Below are 24532 nucleotides of genomic sequence, written 5' to 3'. Positions count from 1 at the left end.
GAACAAAATAATATGATCCATCATCTCTTCGAATTCTCTTTTTCATCCTTTCCACTGATATTACTGTCGGGTCTTCAATACTTTCCTTAATTTCCTCTTCTTCAAATTCAGTTGGCATACCATATATTAATCCTTCCCTTATCAATAAGGATTGTGGGATGAACACATCAATATTATTTACTTTCTTTATGAAAATGTATATTTTTCATGAAATTGTTAGCTTCATTCCTGGTGTAAAAATAAATCTATGCTGTATAAGCCACTTGGTTGGATATATCTGACCTTTATATCTTTCTTTCGCAATTCAATTCCTATTTTCAAACAGCTATTTTTTTTCTACACCTTCTGTACTAGTTATTATTACTAAATATGACCCATTATGTGTATCATAATACATTTTACTCTTATCTACATTATTTTCTCTTCGACCTTCTCCAAGCATGTTTACTTTATCTCTATTATTTAACCTGTCCATCCTTACCGCTTTTGCTGGAACTTGATCATCTTCAGGAGATCTGACTCTTTTAGCTTGTTTCATAGATGTTTCTTCCATAATGTTTTCTTCTATAAAAGTTTCATTGTCTTCTTACAAATTTGTTATAATTTCTACTTGATTATTAAGTTCCATATAACCTAAGGCATCCGCCATGGCCTTAACAAGAACTGCCTTACGCAAATCACATTAATGTATATATTTCATTTTTCCGTAGTTTAATCTTCAACTTAAAAAGTAAATAAGTATATGGGTTTAACTGAATTCCAGTCACAAAATTCTCTCTTTGAAAACAGTACTCACTAAATTAACAACTATTAATATTTCCACAATATTACACAAACAGCTCTATCAACCACATACCTCTCAAATGTAAAGAAAAAAGCCACAAATGATTGTTATGGATGTTTTTACATCACTAAAGCATTTTATACTTTCCTTATCGTTAAGGTTTAATAAATTTACGTAATTGTAAATTTGTTTGTTAGCTATTTGTCAATTAATTACTGCTTGAACAGTGAAAATCGTATGTTTAGAAGCAACAGCTAGAAAGTCGAATAATTCAAAATATGTTTTCTAGGGCATCGCCAGCAAATTAAACTGTCAATCCAGTCAGGATATGTTTTTACATTCTGTTTTCTAAAGAAGTTCCTCTTGCGATTAGATACTTGTAACGACACAACCTGTCATCGAAAGTAATTTAGTGGACGCTAAAAGTCAGCACGCTTACCAATTCTCACTGATAATTTATTTTTTTATCAGAAGAAGAAGAATGAAGTTTAACCTGAAGGAAAGTTGAATTTTTTACTATCTCTGATGACTTAGTTCTAGGCAATTTGTCTCTATGTGACTTACAATTGTTTCTTTTTCAAAATTGTAGAAATAAACTGAATATGAGTTATGTTATTCTCGTACAGGAAAATTACGTTCCAACTTTCAAACTGGAATACAATTCTATGAAGTGCATTACCTATTATGTCATTTAAAATTAAAAATAAATCACTTCACAGGTATATGATTTTAATCAACGCTTTAAGTGGAAAATATGAGCTTAGGGGAAATTTGGTCGAGTCTTGGGGTTAGCTGGGGGATGCTTCAACTTGGTGATAATGAGATCTGGGAGCTAGCACCCCAGCGTTCCCCTCACTTCGAGCACTGATTGTAACATGTTTAAATGAAGAAAATTAGTGAACTGAGCTTTGTGAGGTAAGGTAAAACGAGGAGAGACGCCGCACCTTTTCATAACTGAATAGAAAAACAACATCTCTGCTTTTGTGGAAATTTATTGACATGAAAACTTAACTACAGTCCTTGCACTTTAAGAAAAAAAATAATTGGCATCCATTAGGAAGAATTTAAATGGATATTTTTTCAAATTACAAAAGCATTGAATTTTGAGTGTCATGAAAAACACGAGGAGAGATGCCGCACTGACTCACTTCTGTCTCTTTAAGTTCTTCTCACGAACATTCTTCCTTCCACAGTCCACACACATTGTTCCATACACAGTGCAGGTTTCATGTAACCATTTTGAACACGTAACACACTGGATCCAGTCAGATTTGGAAGCCGTGAGGAAGTAATTCTCCAAGCATTCCACACAATTGTTGATGTCTTGCTCAGATCCACTCGCTGTAGCATCTGGCGCAGGTTGCTTTGTGCCGGTTGTTTTTTCTTTCTGTCCTGTTTTGATCCTGGAAGTTGATTGCGAGTTTTTTGATTTCATATTTGCAAGTCTGGAAGCGGAATTGAGCACTTCGGCTGACTGTTTGAACCTTTTACCTTGACGAGGAACTTCCGGAATGGGACTCAGCTGGCGGAGGTACTTACTGGGGCTTTCCGTGGGTGTAGAACTACAGGTAGATGTTGAAGGGTTTGAATTTATTCCTGGTAATTGATTCTGGGGCACAAAATGAGGTTGTTGAGTTACTTTTGGTGTCAGTTGTGTTGCTTGCGAGGTTGTTGGTTTAACTGTGACAGGAGAGAGACTTCCTAAGGTACTCGATGAAGGTGACTCTAGATCCTGCGAATCATTATGGTCAGATATTATGGTGTGGGTGGATGAAAGTGGACTAGGACCTGACTGACAAGCACCAGAAAAGGAAAAGAAGTAATCGGGAACAGCATTTGAATTCAAAGGGTAAATGCCACAGGCTCGGAAACCTGAAATGGCATTTCCAACAGAAGCAGCTTTATTCCACGCCGCACCAATGAGAGAGCCTGCTTGGTATCTTGTGATATTTCTGTCTTTATGGGTTCTCATCCATGATGTTGCTTCCTTGTTGTAATATGATTTTACTGGACCAAATACAGATCGGTCCAAGGGTTGAAGGGCTTGTGTAGTGTGACTTGGCAAACACAAAACAATAACACCGACTTCAGCCGCATACTCCAGAAGCTCTAATGCATGGACATGTGATGAATGGCCATCTAGGAGTAGAAGCGTTTTGCCTGGATGTTTCCTGGGAACAAAGTGTTCTTTGAACCATTTCATGAACAGATCAGCACTGATGTACGACGATTTAGGGTTCATGTAGACATCGGATCCTGCAGGAAGTCCATCAACGAATTCAGGTTTTTTATTCACACCTTTCATAATAAGAACAGGAGGAAGAAACGTTCCTTCTGCACTGCAACACCCTATCAGCGTCACATTTTCTCCCCTTTCTTTTGGAGTCAATGTGTGCACAGTCTTTGCACCTTTGGAGGTCACAACCTTTCTAGGTCTGTTAATGAGTGGGAATCCTGTTTCATCGACGTTAAAAATGTTACCTGGTTTATTCATTAGATCGTGTTCTTCCATAACCTTTTCTAGCAACGTAAAATAGTTTTTCACATCTTCACGATTCATTCCTTGAGCTCTGTTGATAGAGAGGCCTTGAGCTTGTCGCAAAGAAAGTTCAGGATTTCTCCTCAGGAAGGAATTTAACCATACGTTTCCTGCCATCTGCGATTCATGCGAGAACGTGTGTTTAATATTTAATTTTTCAGCAAATTTGTACGCCAGCACCCTAACTGCTTGTCTGTCTGGAGCGAAACCTGCTGCACCTAGACGTTGAATATGGGAAACTAATTTCTTTTCATTATGTGCACCGAAAACCCCTTCAGGTCCAAGACTCTTCTTGGAGAAATCGCCTTTTTCAATCCTTCGACATATGGTTCTCGCTGGAATGCCGTAATATCGTTCAGCTTCTCTTTTCCCTATGTCCCCGGCTTGCACTCTTGTACATGCCTCTTTCAGGGTCTCATCAGACCACGAAGCTCTAGCAGATCTTCTTCTGTATGTGTTGGGCATCTTGAATTCTGAAAATAATAAGAAACGAGTGCTTAGAAACTTTTAGACAATTTAATATTTAAGTACACTCTATTTTACATAACTTATATACAAGCATAAATAACATGTGTATATTGTTGTGTTTGTATTGCATTCTTTGTTAAAATACATAGCCTACAGTATATGTAACACTGTGTTCAAAATATTCAACGTGTCAAAAGGTGAAATAAATGACACTGTACACCTTATAATATGAGGGTGAGAAAAGTGCGGCATCTCTCCTAACAGAAAAATGTGCGGCATCTCTCCTTTGTTTCACTGCGGCAACAATCCTTTTTCGAGAGGAGAGATGCCGCACCAATTGCTTTTTACTGGTTTTGTAGTTTCAGTGCAAAATCGAGCGAAAGGTAATCTAAATACTCTAACAAGTATTCTATAAAATATTTGTCACGTAGAAACTAGCGTGCACTCTATTAGGATATATCACACTTACCTTTCATAAAATTTCGAAGGTCAATTCAACAGGAAATTTTCATATGAAGGCGCCCCACTCCTTTCCACTTCACTTCACTCGTCTCTACTGCACTGGCGTGGTGGAATGAACGACAGTTACACATCCTTGTAGAATGTTGCTGCCATCTGATGTGTACTAGGCAAACTACAGCATGTGCGGCATCTCTCCGCCTGCGGCGTCTCTCCTCGTTTTACCTTAAATGCAAGTTTCTTATTTTTAACATTTGAATAGTGAGAAGTAAAGCAATTCAGTTCCTTTAAATAAAACTTCAACTCTCAAAGCACACAATACGAAATATTTTCGTCTTCAGAAAATAGGCAAATGTAAAACCTCTCCCTCCTCACAGGGGAATATGTGACAATTGGCTCTCAAGAGTCCTTAGTATATATGAAATACTGTATACGCCAAATTGTTTGTGATCTGGCAAAGCGCATGTTCCTTGGCACCGCCTCCCTCGTTACCAGTCCTAAGTTTCTATCGTCGTGTTCCTCGCAGAGAAAGAACACGTTCCTGTTATTGGTCATCACTCACGAGGGGCTCCGCCCATCCAGAACGGTCGCCATATATCTTCCCTTCCCTTCCTTCCCCCCCCCCCCTACACCGATCACACATCCAGTAGAGTTGAAAAGATGTCTTTAGCTAGACTCTTCGAGTTCCTGCTTTATGCTGAATTGCATTTCCCTCGCAGTTACCACTTCGGTGCGCAGTTTCTACTCCACATTCGAGTTAGCGGAAGACACATATCTTATTTCAGTCTCGGAGAGAGAGAATTTGATGACACCTTTCCTTTCGTCTAGTGTCGGGATGGATGCGGAATTTGTTGTAGATGAACTTTACACTCAGGTGGCTTCGACACTGAAATTCCTAGCCTTCAACCGAGATGTTAATAAGAACCTCTTCAAGGGCGCTTATTTATGCGATTTTTTCCTCGTTCCTTCAGAATTTTCAAAAGTTTCCCGAATGAAATTAATTACTTCTTACAGATTAATTTTGTGTTAATCTTCGTAAAGTAGGTAATAGTGAGTAATTGTGCTTATATTTTAATCTCCCACACGTCATAGACTTTAGTTGAAGTAATATCATACGAAAGGAACGTGATTCCCAGGATATTTGTAGGGGTGAGGAAATCGTTACTGTTATCCTATTACTAATTTGAAACTTCATTTTAACTGTTTATTTATGCTATACGTCAGGCGTATGCAAGCGCAAACCAACCTTGACTAGTGAGCGTTAACAATGCGTCACTATGTCGCCTTGATTTATTCATCCATTTTATTATGTATCTTTCGTAATTAATGATTTTAACGTCATTGGAGCCATGTCATTTACCCTTTATTTTATTTGTGGCTAGGTCCGTTTTAACAGCTGTGACGTTACCAAATTTTGGGTTAATTATTTTTTTTCGTCAGTTCCTCATTTTTTTACAATGCTTTGACACTTCTGACATGATATTAATGGATTTCGTCGGGTTAATTTTCTGATACCAGGGGATATATTTTATACCATCTACATATTACTTTTATATACTTATCAATATTTAATCCTAGATATTTTCGTTTAATTTATTGTATATTGATCATGTACCAACAAAGGGCATTTAGTGCCATGTCATAACTTCAGTTTCTTTTGCATATTATTCTATATTTTGGGAGAAGCCAGGGGCTATATATATAATTTAGTCAATATATACATATATTACTTTTGATGAAGTCATATTTTCATTTTAATGGTGTTCCAGTGTTAAGGCGTCAAATGACATTTTCCCCCTTTTATTTTATTTAGCCTTCATTCAAACTTTGTTTTATAACTTATATCACTTATTGGGCAGTTTATTTTAATTTAGTTTACTTATCTTTACTCATGATTTTCACTTGCCTATAAAAGACGATTACTTTACACATTTTTATATATTTTAAATATTGACTGACTGAGAGCAATGTAGTCTTTCCAATGTCCTACCTGTTTCCTACCCTGTTCGGAAATTCCACGAGTTCAAGGAATTTCGAAACTAGTCCAGCGATTTTTTTGAGGCCGGAAGAAGACCGCATTCCTGAAGGCTTTGGAGCTCACCAGCCTCCTTTGGATTTCAGCGGTGTATGTCACTGGTGTGAGAGCTGAAATCGCCAGGGATTTTCACCTCAAGACGCCCCTGCTGCTGTTATGCATCTTCGATAATCACAATCAGAACGACCTATCCCCTTTTTTGGTCGTCTCCGCCCCTGTTCCTATTATCTACCACCAATTGGGACCAGCGTAGCAGCAACGAAAATCCTATTCCAAGTGACATCCCAGGATCGGAACATCGTCAGAAACATCAGAAGAAATTTCATCTTACAGAGCAACCCCCCCCCCCCCTCCACGACTCTAACCCCCTTAAGAAGAAGCATGAACATCTTTCATGTACATCGTCCCTTTTTGCTCTGTAAGGCCAGGCAGTGTACTTCACCACATATTGGAACTTTCCGGGTACAGTCAACGACCCAAATGTGTTGAGACCCACCCCTGTGGATCAGCAACCTGCCAGGCCACCTGTGAACAGTTTCATCCTACCAGTGGCCATGTTTACTGTTCCCCTTCTTGGAGTGATCGCAGCCCCGGACACCTTGCATACTGTATGCAACGGTACGGTACACCTTCCGTTTTCGCATGCAACCAGCGTACGAAATGTGTCGCTATACGATGTGTGCCGGAAATATGCAATGGCGTCTGCTGTGAACTTTCGGGGGCCTATCATAAATACCGCCCCGCCCCCCCCCCCCCCCCGTGTTCGCCATTGGACAACGTATATTTTGGGGCTTGGAAACGCTACTTGTAGTGGCTTTCCATGGACTACCCTGTGTTCGCCCGCCCCACGGCCAACGTCTTTTCATCTGACCTTTACTGAACAGTATTCCTGAACTTTCCACACCGGGATTCGAATCCGGCCCCCCAGTGCAATTGGGATCGGTCAAGGACCGTGTATTTCCCGGCACAGTGCTTCGTACCCCAGGACTCCGGGGTTTGAGTGTATCTGGATTGCCCTGCCTTCTGATTTCTCAGGTCATAGTGTGCACACATAGTGTGCTACGAACGTCAATGGCAAGTGAAAATATAATCTTCAACTATTTTTTTAATCTTCGTGTGGTTGTGCGTAGCCAATACTGCGTGTGTTGTTTTTTTTATTGGCTTCAGTGCATCCACTTCCATGCCGCGCAGTCCAGTGGAGATTGGTGTTTACCACGGTCTTTTTGCTCTCGCCTCGAACTGTCATCCTGATGAGGTGGAAGACTGCGAGCATGCGGCCTTAAGATTTCTCACGGATTACGTTCGGTGCTTAGTTAGAACTTATTCAGAAGCCATTCGCATGTCTCGCGTTACGATGCAGTGTGTTGAACTTTCCGCTGACTCCACGGACCTGCGAACAACATTTGCTATCGCATGTTGACCAAACGTCAGCATTGTTGATTACGAAAGACTCTTCCAGCGTGTGGCTAATGAAAACAAAAGACTTTATTTCAGCAGTCAAGTTTGAGCTTAATTCTGTTCCATTTAATTTTCGATGAAGGGTGTCCGACATTTTTTTTTATTATTTTATTTTATGTAACCTTTTTTTTCATGTAATAAACAAAAACCTTTTAAATTTTGGTGAATGGCAGAAGGTTCAATTTAAACTTTTAATGATTACAATTTCAATTTTAGAAATTGTCTCGCAAGAGGGAGTGTCGTACCATACCCTGTTCGATTAAGAAATATTGACCCTGGCAGACCTTGTCAGCTCCTGTTCAGAAATGTGTAGGGTAAGCCTTTCACAGGAAATGGTAAGAACACTGGCCTTTGGCGAGAGGTGACGAGAGGCCAAGCGAGGGTTTAAATAGGTGCGCAGGAGAGCGACACGAGGTCTTTTAATCTGGAATCATCGGAGAAGCAGGAGCTACTGGTCTTATTTCTGAACCGAACAGGGTAAGCTAGTCTACACCCCATTCCGCCATTCGCATTGCTCACTTCAGTCTAAAACGAATCATGAGTCTATTTTAATGATAAGTTAGATATTTGTACCTGCCCGTTCAGGGCTGTCTCTACCATCAACTAGTACTAATCGGGAGGGGCAAGTTACATCCCTATTTAAGATACTCGCGTTCAGGTTGAAACGCTACGCCACCATTTACATTTTGTGGCTTCAGACAAACTGAAAATAAATATCGATGGGTACTTATTGTTATGCGGGACAGAATATTATTGATCTGAACGGTAATTTTTTTAAATCCCGACATTCGGGACGGGAATTATTCGCAATTTTTCGACTAGTCGGGAAATTTTCGGGAAGGGAAATTTCCGAAATTTCCCGAGGCTCTGGAAATCTCAAATTGTACACGTCATTTTCACCTTAAGTGATTGTCTATGCATTTCTGGAATGAAAAATAAGAATTTCCAAAAGTTACAGACACTTGCAATCTAGAAAACGTTAAGAATTAATACCCTTTTAAAATGAACATTCGGCATTTCCCGATTGCTCGGGATCCAGAAAAGTAGGAAAGTCATTTGCTGAAGTCTGGATCGGGTCCCGACTTTTTCGAGATACCGCACACTACTTGTTATTATTATTTATTTTAGTTCAGCACATGATACATCTTCCAAGTACGTTGAACATTAGATACTGTGCATACCAGAAAAGAAAATTTCAAATGAGCATTTATGTACGCTATATTTACACTAGGGTATGCATTTGTATTTTTTTGTTCAGTGCACAACATGTTTCCGCGAATATATCAAAGTCTGCCTAACATGAAATGTAATACTGTTTAACTTTGCTTTCACGCAAACTTGGCATGAAGTAATATTTCATTCTCTCAGGCAGTGGCGTGCCCAAGAGGGAATTGGTGGTGGTTATAACCCCCCCTTTGGCCCAGTATTCCTAAAAAAAAAAAGAACGTCAAATGTAGGAAAAGATGGCAAAATGAGGGATGACTACCAAAAATAGTGGACGTAACCCCTCCCTTTCGAAAATCCTGGACACGCCACTGCAGTCTCAGATTAACATGCAAGGGTACATTTTTTTCCACCTTTCGATGTGTAGTCTTTAATTTCTGCAGTAGAAACCAAGTGTGGCTTCTTATCGATGTGTAAAATGATTAATACAACATCCGTGTTGGTGCGTAGAACGGTAGAGTAATCCAGCCCTGGCCCATATCCATGGTAACGGTTGAAGTTTTTGCTTGCGATGACGTGTAACCGGCCAAGTGAATGCATCACTTCAATGTAAATTCACGTAAAATGACAGAACGACAGTGTTGCAGTATGCAGATATTAAACTCCAGAACAAGAACAATGTCTAGATGAGGATGTGTACTACAGGCTGTGGAAAAGGAGATACGATAGCCACTAACGCCGTCAAACGGTTGGGCGGGAACTTTACGTCACATACCATGAAGAAGTAATAGGATCTGAGCTGATTATGTCCTTTGCGATTAGTCCACTCAGAATTAGTTCATTTCATCAAATGATTTACTAAATCTCATCAATTTACATTGTCGACTTCATTATTTGTGTTCTTTTTGGTTTAGGTTCAACATCTTCTCCGAAGAGAAAATTATGCTCATTTCTTTGTTTTCCTTGTCCCTGTACATCCAGGGTCAAGGAAGTCAGTAATAGTGTGTGTTATATACAGTGTACACCTATAGATTGAATTGTATCTTACCCAAATATGATGTATAAAGAAACAAACTGCCGGAGTGTACATTTTTATATTACTATTATAATGGAACCACAAGTAAAGAAATCTGTGCAGACTCGCGACTCCTGTGTAAGGTACTCCAGTGTGGAGGGGAGGGGGAGAGTGGAGCATGCTCTCTTACAGCCCGAGTTGAACGAAAGAGGAGGAAGGTGCGCGGGGACTTTTCGACGAAGGTTCTTTTTCTTGTGGTCGCTCTTATAAGGAACTGTGATTGGTCATCCATCTATTTTATCACTTCTCCATCATCTCAATTGGTTTAAATGACCGGAAGAGCAAAGTAAATTTATCCAATATAAATACACACACGTACCGTTTAATAAATAACCAAAATAGAATGAAAAATTAGTAGTTTGTATTGTTATTGCTTTATGTGAATATGTAGGGAAAAGCGAGAGAAAATTGTAAACCAATGGCAAAAGAAATGGTAGGCGAATTGCCCATCATCATTTTCCTCCAGTGTTTTCCCCCCAATCTGGTGATCACAAATTGAAATAAGCAGAGGAAAACATCTGCTTTCCATTATTTAAAACAACACAGGATGTAGAAAAAAAATGAAAATAGCCATGGACAATTTGCCTACTACTACTATCTCTTCAAGAATAAAAATACATCTAAATTTAGAACCACACTAAAGAGCTTGCTAATGTAACATTTGTTTATAGAAGATTATTTGTGTCACATTTTCCATTAATGGACATTAACTTTAAAACTTTTTCTTATTATTACAAAATACACTACATTACTTCTTAACTTTCTTAAAGTATTATTGTTTTTACTAATTTAATAGATATAACTAGACTATAGGTTAATTTTCTTGTATTCAAAATTAGACATTAATATTATTGACATATCCCATATCAAACTTCGTGTATATTTTGTTCTTATAAAATATCGACACGAAAGTTGTCGTATTAATCATTTTACACATTGGTAAATTTCTACTGCAGAAATTAAAGACTACACATCGAAAGGTGGACAAAATGTGCCCTTGCATGTTAACCTGAGACTGCAGTGGCGTGCCCAGGATTTTCGAAAGGGAGGGGTTACGTCAGGCGCGGTTGGCCCTATAGCGCACAGGATCAGTGAACCCCCAGTAATACGAGACGATAATCACCTCGAGAATGAACAATAAACAATGTCTTTACATTTTCACATGATTTCGCTAAAAATTCTACACAATAAGTCATGTATTTGTGTCCGTAATACGGCGAACTCTTTTGCTGAGAAGAAGAAACCGCGAATCGGCCGCCCTGATACAGACCCTCAGTTGAACCCCCACAGGACAGCTCGTGCCATTGTGAAAGCTTCGTGTTGGAGCAGAAGCTCGAGGAGGGTATAGGGCAAAATACATGGAAGATGATATTGCAGAACCGATGTCTCCACCCAACGGTGATGCGCAGTTTGTTCTCTCGCAGAAGCCGCGGGACAAGGCTCCGATCTCGCTGCTTCCTCCGTTCCAGTGTTGCTGTGTGCGGTTCAAGTTTGAAGCGCACACATTACATATTCAATCTTCTCTTGTATCATTTTTGCTCCGAACTTCTTGGAATAAATGCAAGATTGTGGCAGAGATGGATGAGTGGAAACAAATAAAAGCTGGAATTAGATGGAATGGATTAAAATAAAGGAGATACATTACCAAAATAGCTCGTGCATGCATTCAGAGGTTTTTCCTTAAAGGTGGAAACACTTCGGGTTCGCGAAAGAGAAAGAATGGCGCGAAGACGTGACTCGCTGTCGCTAGGTGTCAATCGTCTCAAGTTTGTTAGTTTTTGAAGTGCTTGTATATCTGTTGGAAAGTATTAAGTGATGCTGCGAGTGAAGCGAGGGATGGACTTTGCCTAGGTTTATTCATTTGATGCAGTATAGGCGTTGCTGTCCGCGCAGGTAAGAAATGACCGATAGAAATGCACATAATTAACGTGAACAAATTTCCTTGTCCACTGAAAAAAAAAGCGTGTGCTGGTCGACCAGCACCAAATTTGAACAAAGCTGTCGCGTATCAACGAAAGGGTCTCAGGTTCGATTATTAGTATGAACTAGGAATGGCCAGATCCGGATCCAGAACTTTCGGTTCCGTATCCAGAACTTTCGGATCCGTATCCAGAACTTTCGGATCCGGATCCCTTTTGCCATCGCATATGCGCTTCTTTGGAAAGTAAGAATGTGTTTATAACATATTGTTACCTGCTAACATATATATATATATATATATATATATATATATATATATATATATATATATATATATATATAGTGTGTGTGTGTGTGCGTGCGCGATTTGTAATTAATTAATACACTTACAAGGGAGGTCCAAGTCTCCGCCTCCGATTTCCATGAAACTTGGCAGGTGTATAGATGGGCCCAAAGGAAGAAATACGTATTTTCGTGTTTCAGCTAAAAAACTCTTTTAGGGGGCAACCCCCACTCAAATGTCAAGATGAGGAGAAATTGAAGTTGGGATCTGACCGCGAAACTACGTAAATATGGCATAGGAAGAAACAGGGGGCATAGAGCCTCTCTATACACCTGCCAAATTTCATGGAAATCGGAGGGGGGACAAAGAGGTCAGATGATCCCCACGTCAATTTGTTCTCGTCTTGACATTTGAGGCGGGTTTTGCACCCTAAAACAGTTTTTTAGCCGAAATAAAAAAAACACGTATTTCTTCCTTTGGGATCCTCTATACACCTACGAAGTTTCATGAAAATCGGAGAGGGACACAGGGGTCAAATGCCCACTTAAATTTGTCCTAATTTTGACATTTGAGGGGGTTTGCGCCTAAAACAGTTTTTTAGCCGAAACAAAAAAAACACGTATTTCTTCCTTTGGGCCCCTCTATACACCTGGCAAGTTTCATGGAAATCGGAGGGGGACAGAGGGGTCAAATGCCCACTTAAATTTGTTCTCATCTTGACATTTGAGTGGGTTTTGTCCCCTAAAACCGTTTATAAGCTGAAACAAAAAAAAACACTATTTCTTCCTTTGGGCCCCACTATAGACCTGCCAAGTTTCATGGAAATCGGAGGGGGACACAGGAGTCAAATATCCACTTAAATTTGTCCTCATCTTGACATTTGAGTGGGTTTTGCCCACTAAAACCGTTTTTAAGCTGAAACAAAAAACACGTATTTCTTCCTTTGGGCCCCACTATAAACCTGCCAAGTTTCATGGAAATCAGAGGGGGACACGGAGGTCAAATGCCTACTTAAATTTGTCCTCATATTGACATTTGAGGGGGGGGGGGTTGCCCCTTAAAACAGTTTTTAGCCGAAAAAAAAACACGTATTTCTTCCTTTGGACCCGTTTATTCACACACCTGCCAAGTATCATGGAAATCGGAGGGGGACACAGGGGTCAGATTCTCACTTCAATTTGTCCTCATCTTGACATTTGAGTGGGTTTTGCTCCCTAAAACCGTTTATAAGCTGAAACAAAAAAAAACACTATTTCTTCCTTTGGGCCCCACTATAGACCTGTTAAGTTTCATGGAAATCGGAGGGGGACACAGGAGTCAAATGCCCACTTAAATTTGTCCTCATCTTGACATTTGAGTAGGTTTTGCCCCCTAAAACCGTTTTTAAGCTGAAACAAAAAACACGTATTTCTTCCTTTGGGCCCCACTATAAACCTGCCAAGTTTCATGGAAATCGGAGGGGGACACGGAGGTCAAATGCCTACTTAAATTTGTCCTCATATTGACATTTGAGGGGGGTTGCCCCCTAAAACAGTTTTTAGCCGAAAAAAAACACGTATTTCTTCCTTTGGGCCCGTTTATTCACACACCTGCCAAGTATCATGGAAATTGGAAGGGGACACAGGGGTCAGATCCTCACTTCAATTTGTCCTCATCTTGGGGGTTTTGCCCCTAAGACAGTATTTTAGCTGAAACAAAAAATACGTATTTCTTCCATTGGGCTCCACTATGAACCTGCCAATTTTCATGGAAATCGGAGGGGGACACTTAGAACACCTCCCTTGTTAGTCTTATACTTTGTAATTATATAACACTGCATATATCAATTTGTAAAACTGTAACTGTAGAAAAATTGTATAATTTTTGTATAACATTTCTATCTTGTTATATGCGTTAAAGGTTTCATCCTGGAATGGAATGTCTCACATTTATGTTTGTTTCCATTTCCAATACATTCGAATGAATACATATTCGTTTCAATGGCATTTACAAAATCACCTCTGACATTTTATGTTAAACAAGTAAGATTATTTTTGTGCACGTGTGTGTTAGCCGATGCGTAGCAAAGTATTTTAGGAACAACACTTGAAAAGAATTATTGTAGGACTAACTAATGAAAAATGTATTTGTAATCGAAGATCATAATACCTTTTAAGGTGTGGTAATATTATAATGGGATTGAGATACGAAACTCTCGGATCCGGATCCAGATCCGAAACTTTCGGACCCGGATCCGGAACTTTCGGATCCGGATCCGGAACTATCGGATCCGGATCCAGATCCGGAATTTTCGGATCCGGATCCAGATCCGTAACTTTCGGATCCGGATTTGGATCCGAACTGATCCGGATTTTTCGGATCCGGATCCGTTTGGCCATCCCTAGTATGCACATGCCATTAGTTGCCATTTCCCTTTAATAAATGTAGGACCAGTTCTGATTAGTCGGCATGGACGTCCGGAAGGGGAAAAGGGGGCCGCCTCCCATGGAAATTGAATGACAACCAAAAATTATATATTACACGCATATAATTTAATTTCAGTCACAGTAATTTTTGGTAATTATTATAAAAGCGTTGCAGTAACTTCAGACTGAAGGAGTGTTTTTTGCCCTCCTGGGAAAAAAATATATTACTTGCCCCTACTTGAGGACGTCCATGATATTCCAACAAAACTCAACTTTTTTCATAAAGGCACAATTTATTATAGTTTCAGCCCTAAATTTATTCGCACACCCCTACTACAAAACCTTATACTCCCAGATAAAAAAAAAATCTGGACAAATCTTTTAAGCCCTCCCCCCCATCCTTTTGTTAGGCGAAGGAAGTCTATTTTGCGAAAACTGAATATATGTCACATGACTTCAGTGAACCCCCGGGTAAATAATGCACGAGCCGCGCCTGGGTTACGTACACTATTTTTAGTAGTCATTTTGCCATCTTTTCCTACATTTGACGTTTTTTTTTTTTTTTTTTTTTAGAAATACTGGGCCAAAGGGGGTGGGTGGTTATAACCCGCACCAACTTCCCCTAGGGCACGGCACTGCCTGAGAGCATGCCAAGTTTGCGTGAAAGCAAAGTTGAACAGTATTACATTTCATGTTAGGCAGACTTTGATATATTCGCGGAAACATGTTGTGCACTGAAGAAAACATACAAGTGCATAGCCTAGTGTAAATATAGCGTACATAAATTCTCATTTGAACTTTTCTTTTCTGGTATGCACAGTATATTATGTTCAACGTACTTGGAAGATGTATCTTGTGCTGAACTAAAATAAATAATAATAACAAGTAGTGTGCGGTATCTAGAAAAGTCGGGACCGGGATCGGGAAGAAAAATTACGTCCCGATCCCGACTTCAGCAAATGACTTCCCTACTTTTCTGGATCCCGAGCAGTCGGGAAATACCGAATGGTAATTTTAAAACGATATTCATTCTTGGCGTTTTCTACATTGCAAGTGTTTGGAGCTTATCGGAAATTGTTAGTTTTCATTCCAGAAATGCAAAGACAATCACTTAAGGTGAAAATGACGTAGAATTTGAGATTTCCAGAGCCTCGGGAAATTTCGGAAATTTTCCGTCCCAAATATTTCCCGAATACTCGAGAAATTGCGAATATTTCCCGTCCTGAATGTCGGGATTTTAAAAAAATAACGTTCCGATCAATCATATTCTGTCCCGCATAACAAAAAGTAGCCATCGATATTTATTTTCAATTTGTCTGAAGCCACAAAATGTAAATGGGTGGAAATGCTCATTTGTGTACTCGATTTCGTGTGTTCAGTTTCTGGTATGGTTTCCTATCTGCATAGTGCAACACTAGCGCATAGATTTGGAATTCATTTCATGGATAAATTCACCTCTTACCGTCGTTTCGTCATCACGAGTAAACAACGGATTGGCCCAACCTATACTTCTAATAACCTTGGAGTAATCTATCCATCAGTTTGTGCACAGTTTCTGTTTACGTTAGTTGTGTTGACTAGTGTCCTGCGATTTGCAGAATGGAGATAAATATCGAGCAAAGAATGTGTTTGAAATTTTGTGTTGCAAAACGGACTGTCGTGTGCTGAATCGTTGAACATGCTACAAAAGGCCTTTGGTGATTCGTGTCTGTCGAAAACATAAGCGTATGCATGCAAGACCATCTTGAGATTCAGGCCACAGCGCTCAGTCAAGACGTCATCATCTGGAGGCGATCGTCTTAACGCTGTAAACCCCTTGTCGTATTTTTATCATAGAGAATTAAGCTATATTTATTTCTTTTATGAAGATAAATTTTGACATTTACCTTCCCGACGAATATAGTTAGAAGAGAAAAATAGAATATTGAATATTTATACCAAAATTTTCATTCAGGAAGTCACTATGGCCACCACAAAAATTCCTAGCATAGCACAAAGAACGGGTTGAAAACCGTTAGAAACTTCCTGGCGGAAAAATTTAGACATTGTATATATTTGAAAAATATTATTGGGAATATTTGTCAGCTACAGTAAAACTCGTTACCCCTTTTGTATGAACTGTTGCATGTAAAAATCAATTGATTAAATCAAAACCCCGCATGTTAGGTTGACCGCAAACTTTCCAAGTTACCTAATGAATTAAATTGTCTTTAACTTTACCAAATTAATCAACCAGATAATGCAGATATTCTGTGTAGCTATACAATCTCAATACAAAAACATAATTTCTATATCCTTGCAGCAAAAGCGAAAGTTATTGGTACAAGAGCAATGTTACATTTCTGTGTATAAAGAATAAACGGTAATCATTTGTCACATTGTAATTTCGACCTTATTGACTTATTGAACGAAAGATAATAAACAAATTGAATCTTTTCATTGTAGTTAGTAAGATCTGTGACAATAACTAGAGTTTCCAACATTTTCATTGAAAAGAAAAAGCAGATTAATATTTCGATCTTAGCGTTCACTTGGGAAACAAACATTTGGAATATTTCTTCACACTGTCTTTACTCTGTTAATAAAATCGTGAAGAATGTTAAAAAAATTATGAAACAATAAACATTATCACTGATTTAATAATCAAAGTTACGAACATCGAAGCTTCACAAATACAAAAATAAAAAGCAGTTCATATGAAACAGTTTTATTAAATTTAATACATTTGTAGTTCATATTAACATAGCTAGGTAACAAAATGTTTTCTGTGTGAAAACATTTGTGTTTGAAACATAAGTAATATATTCTTAGATAATTTTACACACGAATATTTCATCGAGGTTCTTGTTACACATCGCACCCTCGTATTTGAATGCACAACATATCTTCCATTAGCCTCCGATTAGCCTAAAGAAGCATAAAGCGAGCTAAAATAAGAATGCAAATGTACACATGTATCAACTTTGCCCTGTCGTATAGCTTTCTTTCATTAAGCATATTTCGAAACTGAAAATTTGTGCAAATAATATGAATATGTTATCGAATGCTTGCATAAAAGTTACACTAACAAACTGCTTGTAGACACGAACGTATATTTTAAACGTTGACTAAATCTTGAAATTAATTTGCAATCATAAGCAACAACGCATCTTAACGTCAACCAACGTTTGTAAATCAGGGTAAATTTTAAAAAAAAATTGTTGACAAGAGATAAAACATGAACACATTTAAGAGTATATTGCATGCCTATTCCGGACACATGAAATGTTTACATCATGAACTATTACTCTTATTTATTTATGAGTATAAAACCTCTGTTACTTAACTTGTATATTTTCGTAGGGACCGAATGGCATGGAATTGCCCTAATCATTTCTCATTTTCAGCAACATCTTGAAGAAATGTGAACGTTACTCTTACCTTTTTCATCATAATTGCCTCTGCAATTGAGCACACAACACTTATACACCAAACCTCTTGCACATTAAGCATATTTACACGTCATGTAAACTCAATTACAGTTCTTAAATTTCCATTACAATTCCATATTCACTAAAAAGGTTCAACATTGATTCCGAAGAAGCAAATTAAACATGGCGGTTATCTCGCCTCCAGTTGATGACGATTAGTCATGTGACCGGAGCAAGCCATTAGGCTTTCAGATAGAGAAGGTAATGGTTCGATACCCGGTGGAGGCACATGGCACAGTGGTTCAGATCCCACTTTAAACCGTACGTCCAGTCCCGATTAGCCTTACTGTGCATAAAGTGGACTTAAAACTCAAACTCAACTCAATAAGTTTAATAACATTTCTACTGTTTGGATTGAATCATTTTAATAAATAATAACAACATTTGATTTATTAATTTTTTATTAATAAGTAATTTACTTGACTATTATCTATTTCATAACGACTGACCGTGACTTCACGTGAGTAGATGAGAGAGGAGAACTCCAGGCCAATTTATGAAATCGTCTTTCTTATTTCTTTACTTTTGTGGTAGTGTTTTTACTGTAATCAAGCTTTAGTCCATCTGTACCAATCACGATACCTCTTATGCATATCATCGGTAGTGTTTTGCATAACTGTATTGTGGCTTGCTGGAGGGAAAAAACGAAAGAAGGAGACTTCTTTTTAAGAAAGAAAGAAGTAAGGAGAAAAAATAAAGGAAGGATTTATCCTTCGCTTAGTCTGACCAACTACCTTGTCGCCATAAGAATCGGGCTTCCTTTGTTTTCTCCGGCCGACCTTCTTCTAGCTACTTCTTTAACGGACGCTTCCTATTCCACTTATGCTGTGTATCTGACTACTAGGTACAAGAAGAAGAGAAGGAGCACTAGGGGCGTGTAGGGGGTGTGGAGATAGGGCCCCACACTTTCTTGATCACGGCCAAAGGTGGGGTGATGTGATCAGCACCACACCCCTGGCCGCCTTTAACCCTCCAGAGTTTCCTCCAGGTACCCACTTTATACGACGTTGGGTGAGCTCAGGTGGAAAAAATCCCGGTTCTCCCTCGCCGAGGATCGAACCCGGGTCTCTCGCATGGTAGTCAGACTCCCTAACGACTGAGCTACCGCGACTCGCTTATCATCGTGAGAACAAGAAAAAAAAAAAGGCCGGTAATTTTTAGTTTTGCAAACGATCGCTCTCTTTTAAATTGTATAAATCAAAAACGGGTTGGCCGATTGTGATGAAATTTTAGTACGGTGTGCAGGCAGAAAGGATGTAAATTAATTTTCCGATTTTTAAAATTTGTCAAAAATCAATTCTTATCAATATTGAGAAACAACTTTTTCTTAGTATTGGGTAATCCTACAAATACAATATTGATCTGCTTTTGAAGTTCTTTGCATCTGTTTTCAAAATCCTATATCATTGTCAATTCACATTGCCAAATCGATTTTATACATATTTTTATACAACGGAGTAACGATGTAATCGTACGTTGAAGTAGCAACAAGGCAGACAGCGGTGTCCGTTGAACCGTGGAAACTGCTGGCTGGCACTGACAGTCAGCGCTTGCGGTGTTGCCATGTTCAACGTACCGTGCATCATTACTTCGCACATTCAGTCAGTTGATGCCAGCGATAAAGTACGAACCAGTGGCTGCTGGAAATAAATCAATATGGTCATGCTCACCAATTAGCAGAACGCAGTCCGCCGAACGCTTGAATTTCGATACACAAGGTGTAAACTCCCGTTCGAACGCCATAACAAACCACTACTTAGACCTCGGGAGAGGAACCGCAGCTGACCCAATTCGCTTGCGCGCATGCCCTTTTCAAACCACTGAGGTGACGCATGTGTCAGCGTAGGTGCTGTCAAAGTCTCGACCAATCAGAGAAAAGCACTGCCTAAGGAGAATGGCATGACTTCTCACGTAACGCGAAGCGACGGGAGCTTCTGCAGCAGACGACGTTCCCATTGCAAAAGTGCTGCTTCGAACGAGGAGCATGACTGTGCAGTGCGCCTGAGAAAAACGAAGAATTCGAAGGAAAAACAAGGCAAGAAAAGGATGTCACAGTATGGATTTTATATTTTCATGTTAATAAGCACAAATACAGGCAGGTTATTTCAGTCGTTTACCGCTAGAACGTCGCCCGCTCAGCGGCCCCTTCATGCAACAGGTCCCGGCAAATTGGGTTACAGGAAGTCCGTAACAGAAAGAGCTTGTTTTGTAATGTTTCCACTTTTCACAATTACAGTTACAATTACAATTGAAATAAGCACGTACCTTGTCGCAAGGATGCTGGAAAAGGTGTCCTCCCAAATACAAATATTTCTGGCACCTTATTTCTGACATCTAATCTTAGATTAGACATCGCTACTTTATCCTCACTTGACAGAAAGGGAAGACAGTATACCGGCGCATAAAGCAAACCGAAAGCGTAAAATGATACTTAAAAGTAATAATAATGATGATCAATAACCTCCTGTGTTATAAGAGATGTTGAAAATGACCTCCTTCAACAGCAATACAACACGTTTCTTAGGTTCAAGAGATCCTGTCTCTCGTAATTGCCTGACCACTTTTCTGCAAGAATTCGTTTTCACGTAATTATCGTACATAAAAACTCTTTGTTCAAGACATTTGTTTAGCGGCATATATAATGAATGAATAACAATTACCACACAAAAAAGCACTAGCACTGAATATCGCACTAACTCAATAACACAGTATAATCAACACACGTACTGATAAACGCAAACAGAAGTGAACATGTGCGTACACTCACTACGTCTTGTAGCCGGCAGTGTTGCTAACCATTTTTCGGCAATGTTCCTACAGACGTAGTCAAAATGTTCCTACAACTGACCACATGCAAAATAGAAGATAAAATCTTTCTGCTCGGTGCTTCCACAATTAATGAAGGAGCGAATTTACAATACAGGACCCCTCCCGGATTTTTGTAATTTTCGCATACTCACTAATTGAGGCCTCCTAATCACGAATTTGAAGTTAAAATTTGGGGGTCACGTGTAGAAATTGCAAAATAAGTTAAATTGAGTGGTCCGCGATCGGCACGATTGTCTAGTTATTTACCGGAAGATTTTGTGTTTCCAATACTTAAAAAACGAAATATACATTCCTGATATTACTACGACCCCAAATTTTAACTATGTTTGCCTTGCCTAACCTAACTTATAACCTAACCTTACCGAGAATGGTCAGTGGGGCTATCCGCGAATGGTTTTGCGCTAATTGTGATTACGAACCGATAAAAAATCTTATTTTTGTAGCACTTTAACGGCAAACGTTCATCATCGAAGACGCCATTTTCGTATCCTGCAATTTTACGATCGATACACTGTTGCCAAACTTACCTGTAATCAAATCAGTCCACATTTCACATGTTCTTCTACATCGTGATTGTCACTGTCACATGTAAGCACCTTCTTTTGGCAAGTTTATTAATTAGCCCACAGCCATCCTCCTGCACACTCCACCTAACAATCTGTACAACATTAACCATTGTTTTATTGTTCTCTTCCGCCATTCTTACACGATCCATGCTCTCCAAGTATGGAATCAACAGTGTGGCAACGCTATAGACAGCGTAAGTACAAGTAATTGCGAACGTCAATTGCTCATATCAACAAATATGGCTACCATACTTGTATACGGAGTATCATTGAGAATTGAAAAGCTTATTTTACAACTTCTACACGTTAATGAACATTTTTTTCACCTCACCCCAATATGTTAACTTGAGATAAATCATCACGACTAATTATTTCGTGAGCATAAAACGTACCATATAAATTACAGAAGGGTCAGGTATTGTAAATTCTTGCCTTAATGAATAATGGGGGTGTGCGGGACAGAATTTTTTTGGGTCGGGACGGGATCGGGACGAGAATATTTTTATATTCTGACATTCGGGACAAGAAATGTTCGAAATTTCCCGAAGCTCTGGAAATGTCGAATTCTACACGTCATTTTCACTTTAAGTGATTGTTTTTGCATTTCTAGAATAAAAACTTACAATTTCCGATAAGTACCAGAAACTTACAATGCAGAAAACGCCGCGAATTAACGACTTTTTAAAGTGATCATTCTGTATTTTCCGACTGCTCGGGATCCCGAAAAGTCGGGATCGGGACAGGAAATTTCTTTTCCCGATCCCGGTCCTGACTTTTCGTTATCCCGCACACCCCTAATGAATAACGTTGAGTCGTTTACTGTTGATTATGTTATTTGAAGTCATACATGTTGCTGCTGTGAAGAGATAGATGTTGATTGGTGATGCTGTATTTCCTGCAGTCTTGAACAATTCTGGTCCCATTTTATTTATCTTTTTTGTTTTTGTATCCCTGTATATTGAAAATATACTTTCGATTTCCGCGTTAGAATGTGGCAATGGTAGCACTATTTTCGCGAGAGTGGAAATGTTTTCAAAAAAGAACTTGCCTTGAAAGTTCTTGGTAACCGATAACATGTTCCAAAATTCTGATGGAGATTTGTTAGTTAGTCTTTTTTCTTCTCCTCGCTAAAGTATCCAGATAAACTAATCCATTCATTCCAAACCGAGCACGAAGAAAGTGCAACTGACTGGCGAGTAAGCTTTGCATCTTTGCACAATAAAATGTTATTTTCCAAGATTGAAAAAGTCCCTACGTTTCCCTACGCGAGCGAAATATAGTGAAAAGCCCCTATGCGTAGGGACATATCCCTACGGTTGGCATCACTGCCGACAGGTGTCGTATTCGTGCAGTATGAAGCGCCCTCTCGCAGTCGACAACTCACCCGATAAGCTGCTGGCGCTCTCGCGACAACTGAGGATAAAGTAGCTATGTCTAATATAAGATTAGATGTTAGAAATAAGGTGCCAGAAATATTTGTATTTGGGAGGACACCTTTTCCAGCATCCTTGCGACATGGTACGTACTACTTATTTCAATTGTAATTGTAACTGTAATTGTGAAAAGTGGAAACATTACAAAACAAGCTGTTTCTGTTACGGACTTCCTGTAACGCAATTTGCCGGGAAATGTTGCATGAAGGGGCCGCTGAGCGGCCGACGCACACGCGGTAAACGACTGAAATAACCTCCCTGTAAGTTTTATTTTTCTGTAAAATAGATCATGCCGAGCATAACCGTCAGAGCCGCTACTGTTACGAACGTGTGACAATGTCAGGTTTTGGGTGATAGCTATGAAAAATCGAATTCTAGACAGCTTCCAAATAATAAAATAATTTGGAGATCAAGATTCCAACGGACTTGGAGATATCTTAAACGAGCTTAACTTTCGCGTTCAAAGTTTGCTTGAGCGTTTCAACTGTAATTACCACGAAAAAATTGAGCAAAACTATCGAGTTTAAAACCCTATTATTCTGCGACGAAAAGCCAAATGTTTGACATAAGAGCAGTATGATAGATTTGACATCAGACGAATTTATACTCTGTCGGACAAGACAAAAATGTGGCTACTAAAACAAAATCCCCTTCAAGGCAGGTCCAGTTATTCGATTGCAGCTGTCCCGAATTTCACCATATATGTATAGTCACTACGTGCAAATTAAAAGACAACGAACCGTCTCATTGGACTATATAACCCTTCTATCACATGGATATTTTATTTTTATTTTGTTGAGGTATAACATATATAATAGAATATTTTGCAACAGTGAGCGACGTCACGAGAGGACTGATTGGTTGACGAGACTCCGTATCCTGCAGCTGAGAAACTGCGTTTGTCTATTGGGAAAGAGAGCAATCGATCTTCAGTTTTTCAGTTAAGTATTAGTAAATTTAACATTTTTGTTAAATCGTTATTTTGCGATCATAACTATAGATAGTTGGTCACTTGATTAGTTCATCGATTAGAAAGAGAGATAATTTAGTTGAGTTCCTAGAAACCCGTCATATAGAAAATGAATTTCACTCACTCTCATATGAGCTTTCTCACTCATATCAAACATGTACTTACTGAACCCAGAATCTTGAATTATAGTAAATAAATGTTGTACCCAGAGAATTGTATTGAAGCATCATATCTGTAAAATATATAACTATATATCTACCTGGTTGGATTAAGTTGTTACACTTTGAGTACTGAAAATCCCGTCACTTGTCTAGCATTAAGGACCTCCGATGGGTCCAGTTTTTTTTGGTAGGAGTACATCCCCGAAAGACTATAACTATCCATTATCATTCTTTCTCATAAGGCTATCCAAGCAAGATGTTTGGTTATTCAACTGCGTAAATGAATTTAATCCATGTCCATGTGTGTATTTGTAATACTTGCTTTGATTAATTCTCAAAGGTTTAGACATACTTTATGATTTTTGGGGCCCCCCGATGGCGCAGTGGTAGAGTCGTCCGCCTTGTAATCAAGGGGTCCCAGGTTCGATACCCGGTGGAGGCACATAGTGGTTCGGACTCCACTTTAAACTGTAGATCCAGTCCCGATTACCCTTACTGTGCACAAAGTGTACA

The 24532-nt window shown here is 39.1% G+C and overlaps 1 protein-coding gene across 1 annotated transcript; it reads right to left on the bottom strand.

The window, feature by feature from the left end:
• Positions 1-1809: 1809 nt before the first annotated feature.
• LOC145988415 (uncharacterized) lies at positions 1810-4281 on the bottom strand. The gene is made up of 2 exons (XM_083123297.1): positions 4261-4281; positions 1810-3796 (listed from the first exon to the last, which is right to left on the bottom strand). Exons 1-2 carry the CDS (start codon positions 4265-4267, stop codon positions 1929-1931), a joined length of 1875 nt encoding a protein of 624 aa, XP_082979423.1. The 5' UTR covers positions 4268-4281; the 3' UTR covers positions 1810-1928.
• Between the last annotated feature and the right edge of the window lie 20251 nt (positions 4282-24532).

This window comes from Lepisma saccharinum, chromosome 5 (assembly GCF_977018435.1).
Source record: "Lepisma saccharinum chromosome 5, izLepSacc3.1, whole genome shotgun sequence".
NCBI classification, from domain to species: domain Eukaryota; kingdom Metazoa; phylum Arthropoda; class Insecta; order Zygentoma; family Lepismatidae; genus Lepisma; species Lepisma saccharinum.
The sequence above is the reverse complement of the archived record's forward strand: the minus strand, read 5'-3'. Positions and strand labels throughout refer to the sequence as shown.